At 56.9% G+C, this 17,305-nt stretch overlaps 3 protein-coding genes across 3 annotated transcripts; all 3 read right to left on the minus strand.

Moving 5' to 3' along the window:
- Positions 1-688: 688 nt before the first annotated feature.
- Positions 689-5,351, minus strand: CHGG_09258 (uncharacterized protein; the record flags this gene model as incomplete). The annotated part of the gene is made up of 6 exons (XM_001227184.1): positions 689-734; positions 1,023-2,054; positions 2,108-3,231; positions 3,283-3,554; positions 3,610-5,148; positions 5,255-5,351. The coding sequence occupies 6 exons, from the start codon at positions 5,349-5,351 to the stop codon at positions 689-691; spliced, it is 4,110 nt and encodes a 1,369-aa protein (XP_001227185.1).
- A 1,045-nt stretch (positions 5,352-6,396) lies between these two features.
- Positions 6,397-9,691, minus strand: CHGG_09259 (uncharacterized protein; the record flags this gene model as incomplete). Its single annotated transcript, XM_001227185.1, has 2 exons — positions 6,397-9,285; positions 9,383-9,691. 2 exons carry the CDS (start codon positions 9,689-9,691, stop codon positions 6,397-6,399), a joined length of 3,198 nt encoding a protein of 1,065 aa, XP_001227186.1.
- A 1,131-nt stretch (positions 9,692-10,822) lies between these two features.
- CHGG_09260 (uncharacterized protein) lies at positions 10,823-16,873 on the minus strand (the record flags this gene model as incomplete). The annotated part of the gene is made up of 4 exons (XM_001227186.1): positions 10,823-11,019; positions 11,081-11,230; positions 11,293-16,475; positions 16,536-16,873. The coding sequence occupies 4 exons, from the start codon at positions 16,871-16,873 to the stop codon at positions 10,823-10,825; spliced, it is 5,868 nt and encodes a 1,955-aa protein (XP_001227187.1).
- Between the last annotated feature and the right edge of the window lie 432 nt (positions 16,874-17,305).

Raw genomic sequence — 17,305 nt, forward strand, 5'->3', positions numbered from 1 at the left:
GTAGCATCATCTATCGGTAATCATCATCTCTCCCATTCTATCTTGTATCTATTCTAGGTCGTGCATGTAGTACTGCAGAGATTGAAAATAACCACTTTCTTACAATTCGACCGTAGTATCATCCGGGACGGAGCGACAGTGTATTTGCAGGAGTAGTATATCCTCCTGTCCGCTGCCATGTCATGGTCCTGGGGACTTTGTTCAATCAGATAGAGTATTCCCGGGAGCTATCAGCAATGTCTGCCGCAATTTGCCTGTATTCTTTAGAGGTTGTGGGTGTCGGCGGGGTGATGATGGTTGGGGTTGGGTGGTGGTGGAGATGGGAACAGTGACTTTGGGGTTGGTTGGTTTGGGGTGTGGTGATGGTAGGAAGGGAGGGAGGTAGGGGTGGTTTAGTGTTTTGGATACTCGGTCCGGTGCCGTTTGCTTTCGTCGAGGAGCTTGGCTGGTGGGAGGAGCTGGCGATGTTGCTTGGGTTGGGGATGTTGCGCGAACGGGGTGGTCGTGGGTGTATCGCCCGCCTTCTTTGTGCCTTCTAGGACGTAGCACAATACTAGAGACCGAAATACAAACTCCAATCATTAACCAACAACAGCCGTCATGAAACGTGAGAACTAGAGACAAACCAGGCTCCAACGAGACCATCCCACAGGCCCCTGTAATTATTGATATTGGACCATCCAGCCCTTCAAACACCAAAAGCCGTGGCCAAGGTGGTACTCCAAGAAGAGAGACTGGAGCACCATCAAGGGTAGTTCATAGGTAGTTTTTAGTTCTCAACCCTCACTGTTGTATAACCAAGCGACGCACAAGACCTCCGCTGCTCGCTCCAGCCCCGCAACCCTACTCCCTAACCACTACTTCATCACTTCATAAACTAAGGGACCACAACTGCCACAAGCCAAGAAAGCAGAAAAAAAGAAAGAAAAATATATATATCAATGATCACCCTCCACCCTCTCCAAATCCACACCACCCCCAAACTATCTAACACAAACCCCCCTCCCCCCAATTTCACTCACCTCCCAGCCCCATTTGAGAACGCGCTCCTGACCTCCGCACGCGGCCACTCAAACAGCACATCCCCGCCATACACATCCGTAGTGACCCTCCCCACGCGCATCTCCACATCGCCATAAAACTTCTCACACTCCTTCGTGACCCTGTTCACCAAACTGCTATTCCCACCCACAGCGATACTACTCCGCCCGGGCAACGCCGGCACGCCAGCGGCCCCGCCGCCACCGACCGTCAACCCGCCCCCGCCAGCCTCCTCATCGCCAAAGTGCTTCTCGACACGCTTCCGCAGCGCCTCGATGCCCTTCCTGACCTCGCGGCCATCATAGTTGCCGAGGACCTTGTTAAACACGGCCTTGGTGTTGCTGGGCTGGGCGGCGATGCCGGCGGCGCTCTTGCCGCCCTGCAGCTGGGCCTCGATGTTCTCGAGGTGCTCGAGCAGCTTGCCGAGGGGGCGGCGCATGACGGCGTTGAGGTAGAGGCCGAGGTGCTCGGCCATTTCGCGCTGGGCGGCGTCGCGCCAGTCGTCGAGGACCTCGAGGTGGCGCGCGTTGTCAACTTCTTCGAGGAAGTGGTTCATGTTCTCGATGAGGAGGATGTGGAAGTTGAGGGCTTCCTTGTCCTCTGGGTCGGCGACGGCCGAGGCGGCCGTGGCGGCGGATGAAATGCCGGTGCTGCCGAGTGCCGGGTTCTCGCGCGCGATCACCTTGAGGGAGTCGAACATGGACTTGAGCAGCCGGTCGTACTCGCGGTCGACCATGCGCCGGACGGCGAGGGAGGGGTCGGTGGAGCCGAGCATGTTTTCGACAGCTGTGCTGAAGTGAGGGAAAATGCGGATGAAATGGATGACGCCCTTGCGTTTCTTGATCTTGACTTTGGTCTCCTCGATGGCGCGGATCTGGTCGTCGACGAACTTCTTGAACTTGGTTTCGAGGTTGCCGTGCAGCTTTTGGAGGACGTTGTTGAGGAAGTCTTGGTTGGACTGGCTCATGTCGGCCATTTTGCGCTCGAGGGTGGCCAGGATGCCTACCCCTTGTCTAGGGGGGGTTAGCTGTGGAATAAAACCAAAGAAAGGTCGGGGAAATCTTACAGAGGATCCATGACCAACACCCAGTCCATCAGCTGCTGCAGATTGGATTCTAGGAACATAAATATCGCCTCCATGGCCTTGGTGACCCGGCGCGCGAGGTCGCGGTCGGGCTCCATCAAGCGGTGCCGTTTCAGATCGCCACCGCGGCGGTCGTGGGGCCGCGAAGCTGTGACGAGATCCGGGAAGTCGGACTGCTCGAGGGTCGTCGCGTGGAAGAAGTCAACGATGAAGTTCTGCTCCATCTCCACTAACGGTAGCAAGTCATCCAAAACCCCAGCAAACACCTCGTAAGGCAGCGCCCTGCCGTCCGGTGTCTTCTCGGCTAGGTTCGTCCGGCTGCCGTCGCCAAGCGGGGACCGGAGACTCCTCGCCAGTGTTTGGCTACGTTTGACAGTGAGTTTCCGGGCCGTCGTTGCGAGCCCCTCTTCCTTCTTCTCCTGCTGTGATGTAAAAAGGAGCTCGCTCTCATCACCCGTCACCTTCCTCACGGTCTTCTTCCACGCTTCTATGGCCTCCCTAAATTCGGCCTTGTAGATCGGATGGCTCCGGTCCTGGTAAATCTGGAGGATGCGATTCCAGTTATCGAGGTCGACGTCCCTGGCATACAGAATCAAGGGGCTGTACATCCACAAGAGGTCTCTTCCGGGCTCATGGTTCCGAGCGTCGGCCTTTTTCGCCAACGCTCCATCAAGCGCCATCTTTGTCTCGCGGAAGGCTTCCGAGAAGTGCCGCTCCATGAAGATCACGAGCCGACGCATGAATTGGGAGCTCTCGGCGAGGTACATTTCCTTCTTCTCCTGGACGATGCGCATCTTGCCGTAGTCGCTGTCAAGGCCGAGGGACTGGTCACCATTCATGTCCTCGCTTTTCCGCGACTCGCTGTTGCCCAGTGTTGGGTCGATCTTGATCATGGCCTTGAACAGCGTGACGAGAGAAGCCTCGATATCCTCCACGCCAGCTGCCGTTTCCAGGGGCGCCATTTTCAGAGCGTCGAGATCGGATTCGCTGATAGCACAAGTCTCGAGCAGCGACTCTAGTTCTTTCCTGAGCAGCTTCTGATTTGCGGCTTGTACTTGGAGGCCATGGCCCTGGGCTTCGATGTACGCAATATCATCCGAGAGTGTCTGTACCCGTTAGAACACGACCACCAACAATCCAAAATCTAATTCACTTACGGATAGCTCAACGCTGTACAACGTTAGCAAGTTGTCCAACTCATCACACTCGCTGATGGACAAGTCAATGCCCCTCTTGATGGCCTCAACCCGCTCATCCTCTTCCTGGAAACGGGCGAGCCAGCCGCCGGCCTGCGCCTTGCTCAGCTCGCGGTCAAGGTCTGTTCGCATCTCGTCAAAGTTGCGCGAGCGCATCTTCTCGCCCGGAACCCACCCGAAGTAGTCCAACCACTTGGCAAACTCGTTCGTCCGGTTGTCGAGCAGGGAGGGATCTATGCCCAAGCGTCGCAAGATATTTGGTGTCGTTTCCGGCGACAACCGAGCGACGTGGCCCCTCCACCGTTGGGGCCTCTTCAGCCTTCTTCTCCTTTTTCTCCTTGAGATCCTTAATCGGTGGTTGGGCGCTGGTCGGCCCCGTCGCGGAATCGGAACCGGTGATCTTGACTTCGGGGATACTAGGGACAGCAGCTTCGGCCGGGGCAGGCTCTGGCGGCTTCTGGACCGGTACGGGTTTCGGTGGCGCTGGGACCACGCTCGTAATACCATCGGGACCATCGCTAGTCTTGTTCTGGTTCGATCGCAGACGCTCCGCGGCACCGCCCGGCCTCGGCTTAAACGCGCTGGCCGCGCTCGCGGCTTTCCAAAATGCTCCGGCAATTTCCCCCTTGGATTTCTTGTTAAGCATGGACTTGAGCCCCGGTTTCGGTTCCTCTTCAGGCTCCGGGGGAGGCTCGGGTACGACATTATCGGTCGGCGGCGTGGGGATAGGTGGTATGGAAGATGCTGGGGGGGCAGAAGGAGGCGTTGAAACGGCGGGACTGGGGGACCGCTTGGGTGTCGTGACCTCGGCTCGAGGTGGAGTTTCGTTTCGGCGACTAATCGAGTCCTTTCGAGGCGCAACTCTTTCTACGTTTCGCGGCGGCACTGTCGGCTCTCGGCGCATGCCTGGGCTCATGAGCGGGGCGGGTATTAGGTTCTTATCGACCCCCAACGGTCGCAAAGGATCCATTGGAGGCCGTTTCCGCTCAGGGGGCTTCTCCTCGGATGCTGGGGCCGGGGTCGGCTCAGGAGTAATGTAAGGAGAGGAGCCGGTCGGTCCATTTCTCGTACTCGGCCGCAAACTGATTGCGTCTTCGCTTCTCGAGATGGATGACGCTGCGACCGAGTCTTGGCTCATGTTGCCGGAGGCGAGCTTGCGCAGCGACTGATGGTCCTGGGAAGGCCGCCCCGTATCAATGCTCTGGGCAGGCGACGACGTTCCGTTCGGCACCAAGGGATTGCGGGAGCCCATCCTTTCACGAAAACCTGCCGGTGCCGGAGTGGCTTGCGCGCTAAAATTTTGGGCGCTGAGAGGCGCATTGTATCCAGAAGAAACGGAAGCATTTGTGCTGTTTGGCGCAGTGTCTAGTGGAGAGGGCCGAGGGGGCGGTCGTTCTTGTCGTCGAGCTACTTGGGCCCCGCCGAGGACTTGGTCGAGCTCGCGCTGTTCAAAACCTGTCAACGTAGGGTTTCGCCCGCCGGTGTACTTGTTAAAAATCTTGATCAGGCTGGCGATGAAGAACTTCTTCTCCTTGTCGGACTGGGCCTGCCAGTAATACGGCTTGCCAAGCGATACGACAAACCCCACATCTCCTGCCCACTGTTGAGCGTTTGGGTTAACAGTCGGACTCGTAAAGGACTCGATCGCCGTCAAATCGTCGAGGAACCAGGTCTTGCCGATCGAGAAAGTGCCATTGGGATTCTCCTTGGACTTGTGCACGCGTACGCGGCCTGATTTGCGCACGGCGACGATAATGACGCGGGGCTTTTCGTACTGAGGCGTCCTTGCTGAGGGCGGGGGCGGCGCCGTTGGGGAGGTTTGGTACTCTGTAATCTTGATATGCGTTATATATGTTTCAAGGGCTATGACCGGCTGTCAGTTGGGGAGGTTTGTCCGAGGCAACCTCCGGATGGAGGGAGTATTGCTGCTTACGGGAGCCATCCTCGTCGCGCTTGGCGAAGCAGCTGTCGATTATCCTCCTCTTTTCATCCTCGAACCTCTCCGCCCTGTTCACCTCGCGGCCGTTCATTGCCGTGGTTACGACGGGAAAGCGCGCCCGTCAAGCTGAGGTTGTAATTCGAGATTCATGAACGATCGGGCAGCGACTGATGGCGGGGGTGCCGTGACATTTTGGGAGCGCCGCTCGCACAAAGGATCGACCGAAGTTGCGGGCGTTGTTGTCGCTCGGTCGGGGTTCTGTGTAGGCCCGGCTGCGAATGCGGTCAATGCGCAGCCGAGTTCGAATCGCGGGGGGCAGCTTCGTCGAGATGCAAAAAGGTGGAGTTGTGGAGTTGGATGAGGCTTGTGCCCCGAGTTATGATGGAACTCGTTTCGAGGCAGCGCCGCTGAGGTTGAGGCCCGTGCGGTCTCAAGAATGGCATGCTGTGGTTCGCTGGACCGGGTCCTGCCGCAGCCAAGACATCTGCAAGCAGGGGACTCGAGGACCGCTGGGACTTGGCGTGCTCTTTCCTCCAAACCCCGAGCAGCAAGAGAGACATGCTCAAAAACCTATATTGACTCTACTTTCTACTTATCTTTTCTTTTTCTCTTTTTAACTTCTTTGATGTGACTTGATTTTTTTTCTTGGTTTTTTTGCTCCCATGTCGACCTCAGCGTTTTTGGCCAGAAGATGGTGCGCCAGACCTCTCACATTTTGCATGCTGGTCACAATATGACAACTCGAGTGTTCCGCTCTTAGTGGAGTGGTATTCCCTGCCATTCTCGCATATAATAGGAATATACATCTCAGGAAACAATAACCAACCTGAATCAACTCTTGGCACCTACGTGCCTTTCCGACAGGAGTCAACCATATGGTGACCTCAAGGAACGATTCCCTCGTATAAGTAAACTACAAACGCTATTGTCAAAAGACAAAGTACCGCCCACCCTTAACCTCCCATAGGTCGCTTGGCCAGGCGTCCGTTACCCCCAGGCCTGATGTCTATATATAACTCCGTCATACGCCAACCACGAAACAAAGCTTTAACACATGACCCGCGCTATCCCGATGGAAACCATCACCCACATATCCCATCCAAAGCACGCCAAAACCACAACCCAATTCACCCCCATCAATACCCCCCCACCTCATCCCCATCCCCATCCGAATCCGAATCCCACACCTCCACCGGCGGCGGCGCCATGCTCACCTCATCCACAAACAGACTATCCGGCGGCAACACCCCACCTTGCGACGACGAGAGCAGCAAGCCCGGGCGCGGGCGCGGGAGCAGGCTGGCGTGGTCGTCGTCGTCAGGCAGGCTAGGCAGCGACATGTCGTTGGACCCTGGCAAGGGGGGCCGGGGCACCGAGGGCGGGCCGGAGGACTTGTCGGGCGAGGAGACGGCCGAGATGTCGGAGGCGGTTGTGGCTTGGGAGGGGCGGATGGAGCGTTGGGAGGTGGATGAGGGGGGTCGGCGGGCTGTTGTTGTTCTGGCGGGCGTTGGTTGTCGGGGGGGTTTGGGGCGCGGGGTTGCCGCTGAGGTCTGGCTGCTCTGGTGGTCGCGGATCCGCGGGCTGGAGCGTGCCGGGATTGGCGGGCGGGTGAAGCTGCCGTTTGCCTTTTGGGCAGGGATGGGAGCTGACCGCGGCTGGGTCGGGCTCTGGCTCGCGGGGATGACATCTTCCTCCTCGTCGTGATGGTAAGCGGCGCGAGACGGCTTTTGCGTAGAGTGGAGAATGTCGCTGCGGAGCTGGTCCTCCAGTTCCTGCGAGATTGTTACACCTCCTTGGTCGATGTTGGTTAGAAAGTCACCACAGGAGAAGTCCTCCTCGTATTCCTCGCAGAAAAGCGGACATCTCAGATTTGCAAGCAACTGTCCCACAATCGCCGGAGGCAGGTACTTGTAACGCTGCGGCGGCCCGGCGCCCAGCCCATTGTCCTCCATGTCTGCTAGTGGCACCGGGTTATTGAGTTGATACACTTGTACAAGCTTGTGGGCGAACTTGTAGCCCGATGTGCCGGCGTTGAACTCGGCGTTGCCGACGCCGGTGCCAGCATCGATTTGACCCGGCTCTTTGGCAGGACCGAGAGTGGCCATGTATTTCACCTCGCCCGCAGGAAGGTCGGTATAGATCCAGCATCGGGAGACTTGGACCGGGAATTTGTAGTCGCGAAACTCATGGTCCCTGAGACCGTTTACGATACCCTCGACAATATCCGCGGGAAATACGGTGAGAATATCAGAGCGGTCTGTCTGTGGCCCAAGGGAGCGGATAACCTCCAACGGGATACGCTGGCTTTCGAGGCCCTGGCTGTAGAACTGAGACCGAGCTTGGGTATGCCGTTGGTAGATGGGCGACGATTTCTGCGGCTTTCGGGGAGTCTCCTTATAAACTTCACGGGAGGATGGCGGCGGCAGCTCGATCTGGACCCTCCGGACGGCCGGCGCTGGCGTGCCCCGAGTTGGGGTGCTCGGCGTCTCGGTGGTCAATGACTCTGAGTTGAGGTTGGGTGTCACCCCGCGCCTTTTCCGGCCATTGGCGCAGTGGTCTTTTTGTGAGGCCGCCTTCTTTAGGATTGACACTGGTATATGTTCCTCCTCAATCTGCTCCTCATCGGCCGGCTCTTCCTCGGCCTGATCTTCCTCGACCGGGTCTTCCTCGGCCTCACTTGCCGTTTCATCTGGATCCTCGAATTGGAGACTAGGCCTACGAGTCCGTGCATCCGACTTGCCCATGCTGCCGTAGAACTGCGATGCGAGGGGAGTCGACGGGGGTGAGCTGGACTGGTCGTCTTCCACCTCCACCGAGTCCTCGCGCAATGCCAGTTCGGTCAAAGGCTCGCGTGCAACCCCAGCTGATGTTCCTATGCTGCCATTATTTTCCGCCGAACCAGTCCAGAACTGTGAGGCCGTGTTAGGGCTGACCTGGCTAGTCCTGCTAGCGGCCTGCGATTTCCGGCCCGGCGTTGGGGTTGGCGTGCCCTCCCTCTCCTCCGCACCATAGTCCATATCTCTGTCCTCCCACATCCCGATAGCAGGTGTCCCGTTTTCCTTATCCGATTTGGCCGAGCTTACAGGAGTCTCCGAAATAGCAGTCCTCTGAGTTCGTGGAGCCGAGCCTGGATCTGCCGCTATTTCAAAGTTGTCCTGAATCACCTCCTGCTTTAGCGGCGTTTGTTGTGCAGGGCTCGTCTTGAAGGGCGTGGACGCGATGCCGTCCAATTCGTCGTCCGTATCCGGGATCTCGAAGAACATCCTCTTTCTCCTTGACGTGGGAGTCTCTCCGGCCGGGGTAGAACCGACACCAAGCTCGATGCTAGCCACTGGTATCTCACTTAACGGCTCGCGCGTGGATTGTTGCGTCTCCTCCTTTTTCGGTGTGTCGCCCGCCGCCGAGGACGGGAATCCCAAGCTGCTGCTGTCCCCCATGCTGTAACTATCCTGGATGGTCAAAGTCCGCGGTATTTTCGAAACTGTTTCTATCGTCGGCAACGGGGCATCGATATTAGTCGATTTCTGCGTCAGCGGCGACCTCATAGGCGCAAGCGGACTGTGACCCAACAGGGGTGTGAACGGCGTCGGTTGTGAGGCAGGAACCTCGTCAGGGTTGACCTTGATGCGTTTGTTGCTCGGGGTGCAGGGCTCGGGCGCCGCAGCCTTGCCTTTCCCTTTCCATCGCGGCACGGAGGACTGCTTAATAGGCGTCCTTCCCGACGGTAGCGAAACCTCCACATCCTCCTCATCATCCTCCACTCGTAGCCCATCATACTCCAACTTTGTCGCAGACGCCCCCATAAACTGGGTCAACGTCTGGGTATGAAAACTCGACCCCTTCTTCTCCAGCCTCGGCGTGGGTACATCGCCCATAGTTCTCCTCCTCTTAGACCTCCTCTCCGGCGCAGCCTTCTTAGCAACCACCTTGACCACCTCCATCTTCACATCCTCCTCCTCCTCCACCTCTTCCTCCCCCACCATCCCACCCCCCTCTCCCCCGGACTGCAACCCCTTCACCTCCTCCTCCCCCAACAACAACCCATCCCCATCCTCCACCCCCTCACCCACCCCCGACGACGATCTTACATAACCAACCTGCGTCAACGTCTGCTGCCTCAACCCCCCCCCTCATCCCCCTCCTCTTCGCCACAGCCGAGTCATTCGACCCCGGCGGCGTCGTTGTGGTCTCCAGCCGCGCAGGGAGTGAGCGGCGGCCGCCGTAGGTGCGCACGGTCTTGCGGCGCGCGGGGAAGGTGACTTGCTGGGGGACGGGGTGGGATTCGTAGGTTACGCGGGGGGTGGACGTTGGGGCGGTTGTGGAGGTGGTGTTCTTTTTGGTGGCGGTGCTGGAGTTGCTGGGGTTGGAGCTGGTGTCGGGGGTTGGGGCGGAGGTGCCGGCGGGGCGGCGGGGTGTTCGGCGAGGTGCCATTTCGTCGGTTTGTTCTTTGGCTTGTTGTGGGGGTCTCTTTTGGGGTTTGTTTATTTAAAGGTGAGTTTGGAATTGTGGCTTGTTGTTTTCGTGATCGTAGGTACGGTTGCCGCCAAGGTTGCTGTTGATGAATTGTGGTTCGAAGCCGTGTTGTTCGTATAGGTAATGGCAGTTCGTCATGGACAGAGTGAAAAAGGTGGCGATTACAGCTCAGATCGACAAAATATGCATGTGCAACAGAGATGTGCGACCGAGTGGGCTGGGGATTGAATTTGCGAAATGGGCAAGGTACGAGGTAAGTAATTAGTGTAATACGAAGCAGTTATGGAGATGGGGATTCAGTTTGGTTTGGCCTCCTCGGCCTAGTCAAAGTGCAGGGCGCGTCGGTCAACGCGTCGGTAAAGTGGGGCAACTTCGGCGCGCACCCCTCGCCTGCCTTCATTTAAATGATCTCAATCGCGCCAGCCCGGCGCCGCGAGGCATGACATCATCGGGGCCACCATCCCATCACCAAGTCTGCGCTGAAGAACTATGTGGCTATGTCTAGCTTTCATGGAGTTTAATAAAATCCCGTTTCAATCGAGTCCAATCCAAATTGATGACTCGGGTGGATTTTCATTGTTTATTTACTCTCTAGTAAACAAACAAAGCCAATAACTAGTCAATCGATCCCAGCTTGTCCATGAGTCTCCCATCGGCACTTGTTTAACCCCAACCCTGAGCTCCGTAGAGCCGCCACAATGACATCCGACCAAAGTAGCATATGACGAGGTTCAACTTGACCGTTTTGTGGGAATTACTCTCATGGGCCATACTAGTAGAATACTTCTTATATAAATTATCTCCACAGGAGCATGCTTCTTCCGATCACAAAGACTTAAGGCCCTATTTTGTCCATTAACGTTCACATCCGGAGTTGGCAGCAGAGCCCCATACCTGAGCACTTGAGATTCCTTGTTCCGATACTGTAGCCTCAAAATATTCTAAGCCCATGATAATTGTATCATAAGTTTTGCATTGCGAGGTTGCCGAGAAAGAAAGACGACCCTGTCCAGTCCAAACAAAATAACACTAAGTATACCACCCTCCCCATCATGCTTTTTCCCCTCCGTGTCCCCCAACCGTCCTCCCTCAAGATAGGTGGAACGCACCCTGTCCCTCCTTGACCGCTGTAAAGAGCTGCTTTCGCAAGATACCAATGTCCGAATAGTCGGGTAGCTTGAGGTAGTTGACACACGTCATGACGCTGGGGAGGTAGTCGTCCGACGTGTAGGGTGCCTCGCTGGGTTTGCAAACCACCGTGAACATGGGTGTGAGCTTTTTGAAGCCTGTTTAAAACGGTCCGTTAGTTACCACGCCAAACATACGAAGTGGAAGGGGAGAACATACCACCAATGGGAAGCTTCGGGCTGCCCGTCGTGAACTGAAGGAAATCGCGGCGCTGGGCCGCAGTAAACTCGCTCATCGCCTGTAGCAAGTTCCTCACCGTCTTGCTGTCCATATTGTACCCGTGGTCGGCCTTGACCGAGTCCATCAGGGCTAGACACAAAAAGTTAGTCCTGGCCCATAATTCATCAAACGAAGAGAAATAGGTTGCTTACTCTCAAGTGACCAATCCTCGTCCACCCGTCCAAATAACGTGCACAACTCATCCGGCGTGAAGGCGCTCAATGCCGAGTACGGGAACACCTGTGAGAAGCCGGCCTGGAATGCATCCACCTGCCGGCGGACTCCGGACCCCAGAGTCATGTCGATTACCTTCTCGAGATAGAGGTCAACATTGTCGATGGTCACCTGGGTCTGAGCCCCCTCGGGAATAAGTTCGATCTCGGGGTAGCCCGGTAGGGTGAAGTCGAGGTACAAATCGTCAATTCGGATCTTGTCGACCACGATATTCTCCGTATCGGTGACCTTCTGTGCCGCGCTGCGATTTGGGTCCTCGTCGATCGCCTTCTTCGCCAGCGCGAACTTCTTTACGATCATGAGCGATCTCGCAACCATAGGGTCGACCGACTTGATCGCACCCAGAGACGGGCGAACAGCCGTAAGCTCGGCGCCTATGCGGAAGAAGATGGGATTAAAGTTCACATCGATAATCCGCGAATCGATCATAGACCGCGCAACGAACTTGCCCAGCATCTTGTAAAGCTGAAGAATCTTTTCCCCTTCCTCCGAAGCGGCGAATGTCTCGCTCAGCGGCCGAGGGAAGAGCCCATTCGGCCCAAAGACGAACTCGTCATCCCCGTTGGGATCATTGTCGCGCCACAGCTTGAGCTTCTTCTTGCAGAACTCCTTGGAAACAGTCGAGTAGAACTCCAGGGTGGGTCCGAGTCCTGTGCCGACTTCATCAAAGTATTCGACTTCCAGGATGCTTTGCGAAGCACCATAAAGTTCCATAACTTTCACGGCCGACTCTAGAATTTTGGCCCGAGAGATCCGGACCTTCTGACGTTGCAGGCGGCCAAGGAACGGCCTTTCATCTCGCCGGTCTCGCCGGGCCTCCTCCTGAGATTGAGCGTTTTGCCAGCGGCTCATAGATCTGGCGTAACCAAAAGAGGTTGACTGTAGGAAAAGATGGCGCGTCTCAAACGGGAACAAGAAGGGATAAAGCCTCGCAAGGTCTTCGCTCCAACTCGGGAGGCAGTTGCTCGCTACGATCAGCGGCTCCTCTAGCTGCCGGTTCAACTTGGCGGTAAGTTTGGTGTTGACGAACTGCGACAGAGGCTCAACGTTGACCTTGAGAGTCTCCTTGTTCTCGACTAGGACATCGTCGATATTGGCGTTGAGATCATGTAGTTTCTTCAGCAGGCGCAGAATGGACGCTGTGACCGGGGATTTGGCCAAGGACCCGGGAGTGTTGCCATCCTCAGAATCCGCGCCTAGGTCAGACGGGTTACCAAAGGCAGCAGATTCTGCCGGGGGCGGACCGGGCACCCGCCTGAACTTGATAGAATGCACAGACGACCAGACGGTGCGACCATAATGGTCATTGGTTTTCTGCGTAGAGTTATGAACGGCACGGTAGATCGTCGTCTCATTAGGGACAACCTTGCCGTCAATGCTGAATTCCAGGTGCCAGTCTTGCGGGGTCTGGACCGCAGCCGCATATGACATCGGCCGTGAAGACCCGGCAGGCGTTGGGGTTCCGAGTAGAGCTGCGGTCAGCGCGCTCGAACGGTTGGGGAGCGAGGCTGTGGACCGGCTCTGACTCTGAGATGGCGTGGGCACTCTAGTACCATCGTCCTTGCGCGCCGTCACCTTACCTCCAGCAACAAACTCTAGGTTCACGGCGGAGGGATCGGGCGTCGGGGCGTCCTCCATACCCTCGTCAACGTCCGGGACCATATCCAGGGCGTCATCATCCCCCATCTCCTCGTCATCCGAGAGCTGCCTCTCATCAGCGCACTCGAGAGTGTTCTCAAGGTCATTTTCATTGTCCGCCGGCGGAGGCGGGGGCGGAGGCGTTTCCTCCGACACTGCTTGGCGGCGAGAGGACCGGCGCAGTGTGGTCTTTTCCTTTGAGGATGAAGGTTCTGGTGTCACCGGGGTGTCAGTGACAGGATCTGATTTGGACTTAGTTTTCCGCGTCGAACGTGAGCCTGATGGCTGCGATGATGCGGGCGCCGGAGGTGGAGCAGGCGCCGGAGCCAAACTGTTGGACAACGACCGTTCCATAAGCCGGGCCGCCGCTGCGCTCATGGGAAGGCCCGAGCTGGCCATCGCAGCTAGCGCTCTCGAGACTGCCTCTCGCTTAGGTCCGCGAGGGCGATCTGAGAGGCTGATCCTGGGCCTCAAATAATCATCTAGGGACTTGAAGGTAGTAATGGCGTGGATCGAGACCATGATGTTCCGATAATGCCGAGGAATGTCCGAGTCATCGTCAGCTACCAGTTTGAGCCGCAGCTGCTTTGCTAGCATGGAAGTTGCACTGCTCCGATTGCTATCAAACGATTGGTGATGAACGGTAAGAACCTCAAAGTGTTCGGACCTGCTAAGCAAGTCCTGGAGCTTGTGGATCATGATACTGAGGGGGGTCGAGGGAGAATCGGCCGTAGCGGTCTTCGGCTTCGACTTGACGGTGTATCCCATAAAAACTTGGAGGAACGCTGTCTGCGCCGCGACGGCGAGCTGCTCGTCCGGGTTGCCCATAACCTCTTCCAAAACGCGGACGACACCAGATGCGAGCAGTTCAGCGCTTGTGACACTCTTTAGCACGTCCGAGTCGAAGTAAGACGCCAAGCTCTTAAAGAGTTCGGTGCCTCTCTCAAGCGCGAGTTGAGACGAGAAGGTACGGTGAAGGTAGAAGTTCTCAATCTCAGACGCCAAAGTTGACAGACGGTCAAGAATTTCCGTGGCCTTCTTCTTCATGGACTTCCCCTCTTCCTCATTTTCGTGGACCTCAAGGAAATTCTTAGCACGTTCAATAATCCTCGTCTTCATCGAGGGGAGGTCCGAGGGGAGGCGAGGGGGAGGCCCAGAAGTAGACATGGTGGAGCCCCCGGAGCTAACTGGAGACGCCGACATATCCCGATTCTGATCATCCTCTTGACCGTTCTCGTTATCCTCGTTATTTTCGTCGTCGTCATCATCATCATCGTCATCGTCGTCCTCGTCGTCTTCCGAAGAATCGTGGGACTCGTCATCATCTTCGTCGAGTTCCTCATTCTCTTCCTGTCCAGCTTCAGCTCCATGATGCTCGGCATGGTCGCCGGCGAGCTCTGCCGAGGACCTATCCGACGCCGGCTCAACCTCCGGCCCAGCTTCCGGCTCAGCCTCCGGCTCGGCATCCGTCTCCGGCTCATCCTCTGACTCTTGAGCTTCGTTGGTCGACGGCTTCCGTTCCGCTTCCTGTGCTAGCTCCGGCTGTGGCTCCGGCTCCGGGTCCTGGGTCGCCAGCTTCGTAATCTCGGCGATCACACCCTCGCGGTGAAGTTGATACCGGTATACGGTGCCCAACCGCCTCATGAGCAAGTCAGCAGCCGTTACTGCAGAAAGGACAAGGGAGGGATGATCTTGTTGAGAAATGATGGAAGCCAGGAAGGAGGCGTAGGAGACGGATTTCAGGGCATCAACAAGGATGTCTTCGTCCAGGTTTGAAAGCATCTTGAGTTGAGCCGTCAGCACCTTTTGGCGGACACTCAGATTGACGGTACTCGAATAGGCATCGGTGAGCGTGGGGAAGAGGATCATGCAAAACCGCCGAACCTCCTCTTTACAGCCCTCCAGAAGCTCGATACGCTTTTCGTTTGTGGTCTTTCTACGAGAACCGAGGGAGGAAGGTGTGGTCGGTTCAGCTGGTGGGCAGATCTCAGGGAGGTCGTATGAGGCGGGATCGGCTGACTTTGGTAAATCCGGAAGAAGCTCGCAAATGACGTTGAGTGTCTCGATGATCTGGTCTCGCGGGCGGTGGATGAGCGCCTGCATGATAAGAACGCTGTCAAGCTTCGAAGCGATGTCATCGTGGCCGCCCGGGGGGGACACGCCTGTCAGAATCTGATAAAGCGTCTCCACCACGTTCATCTTGAACAGCTCAGCTGACAAGCGAGGGCTCGCCCGTGCGGCAAAGGCAAGGATCCGGAGGAACTGCGTATGGATGTGCGCGCCGATCAGATTGGTGCTACCCGGGACAAGTAGGCGAAGAATGGCCTTGAGCAGGTCGACACTGACGAGCTCCTCCAACTTTGACGGGTGAAACCGGAAACTCTCAACGATGCGGGTGACGCAAAGAGAGCCCTTCTCCACGACCTTCTGGTCGCTGCTCCCGAGAACATTCAGTAGAATTGGCATGACATCTCGAACGACGGGGAAGCTTTCTTGGTCGAGATTCTGACAACAGTTGGCGGCGGTGGTGACGGCGACACGCTGCGTGCTTGTAGCGAAAAACTCTAGGTAGGAGAGGCAGGCAGTCAGACCGCCTTCGCGGACAATACTGGAGGGGTATTCGATCGAGATCTTCTCCAAGGTGCTGAGCGCTTGCTCGGCCAAGTCGATGAACGAAATCTCGAGCAACTTCTGGCACAGAATAGGGACGGCATGGCCGTAGACGACATTCGAAGTGCTGGCTGGCAGGGCTTCCATGAGGTTGGCAAGACAGCGGCATGCCAGGAGCATAATCTCTGGATTCTCCTCCCCCGTGAGCTCGTTTGGTTGCATCAAGCCTACCAGCTCCTTCACGAATGCATCAGGCGAGAAGTGCCCCGAGAGGGTATCCTCGTTGTGGATAAGCAAAAGCTCCGAAAGCTCCTGCAGCGCGATTAGCTGCATTGTGGGGTCCTCCTTCTGTCGGAGGTTGTGCAAAATATCCCTAAGTCTTGAAGACGTGCCCGACACCATGCCAGTTAGTGTTCGGAGGGTGTTGGTTAGACCCGGAACCGCACCCCCAGCGGCGCCAAAGCTTCCAAAAGGATCGCCGGCGTCGTCTTCGTCGTCGTACCGTTGTTGGGCCTCCTCGTCCTCGTCATTGTCGTCACTATCTTCTGGGAAGCTATCCTCAGGAGGCGGGGGCGGGGGCGGGGCTTCGGATGCCTTGTCATGTTCTTCAGTGCCGCCCATAACCACGTCTTGATCCTGGGCGGCGTTGGACCCCCTCTTTGATCGTCGACTCGAGGTAGAAGCGGGGGCGGACGGTTCTGCTAGAGATGGCCGGGTAAGACTAGAACAAGGGCGAGGCGGAATCGGCAAATACATACCTCGTGTCTGCACAGGCTTTTTATTGCGGCTGGATCGCCGACTAGACGATGCCGTTGACGGGTTCTCGGGGTGCTGCGCGGGGCCTGCCGGCGTTCTATGTGGGTCTCAGCATCTTAAAGTTGAATGGCACGAGATGTAACTGGATCCAACATACCCTGGGCTCGACATGGTCGCGAGGTCTTTGCCCTTCCGGCGGGAAGTTGAGGTCAATTCCGGAGCGGGAGGTGGTTGCGGCTGTGGGGATGCTTGTGCCACGCGCGGTCGCTTGGGCCTGCGGGATGACGAAGGCGATTCGGCGGCGCCCTGGGCGGGGCTAATATTGGTCTTTCGTTTCCGAGCGCTCGCTGCCGGCTTTGGCGTCGGTGGGGTTGGCGGGGGAGGTGGCGCGGAGGAGAGAGTGGCGGCTCCCGTAGTCGTGGTTGAGGAAGACGCCGCTGCGGCTGCTTGGCTCGCTGCTTGACGGGCGGACGAGCGGGTGACCCTGGACGACATGAGTAAATATGAGTTCAAAACCTGCTTGTCATGGAGTCGACAGCAGGGAGGAGAAACAAAGTAGTTTTAGGAAAGGTCGCCGAGGTCGAGGACATCAAAGAATTTTGTGGGCAGTTGCAAGGGAGATCGCGATTGAATGGCCGCCTGCGGAACAGAACCATTGATTGCCCAAGATTGTGGGGCAGATTGAAGATCGAGCCGAGTTCCTTGCATGCGTCACAGCCCAAAACCGAGCACGAGACCAAACCACCAAGAGACGAGAGAAGACTTTATGTCGCTGTTCTCTTTTATTCTTCCTTTTTATCTTTGCATCAGTCTTCCGACACGGCAGGCAGGCGCTGGGTTGCAAGATGCAGCGCGATGTGGTGTCTGGTCTTCGATCGATCGCTCGGCTGGGCACGGTGGAGGTAGGCAACAAGGTGGGAGGTTGAC

This window comes from Chaetomium globosum, genomic scaffold (assembly GCF_000143365.1).
Source record: "Chaetomium globosum CBS 148.51 scaffold_6 genomic scaffold, whole genome shotgun sequence".
Taxonomy (NCBI): Eukaryota; Fungi; Ascomycota; class Sordariomycetes; order Sordariales; family Chaetomiaceae; genus Chaetomium; species Chaetomium globosum.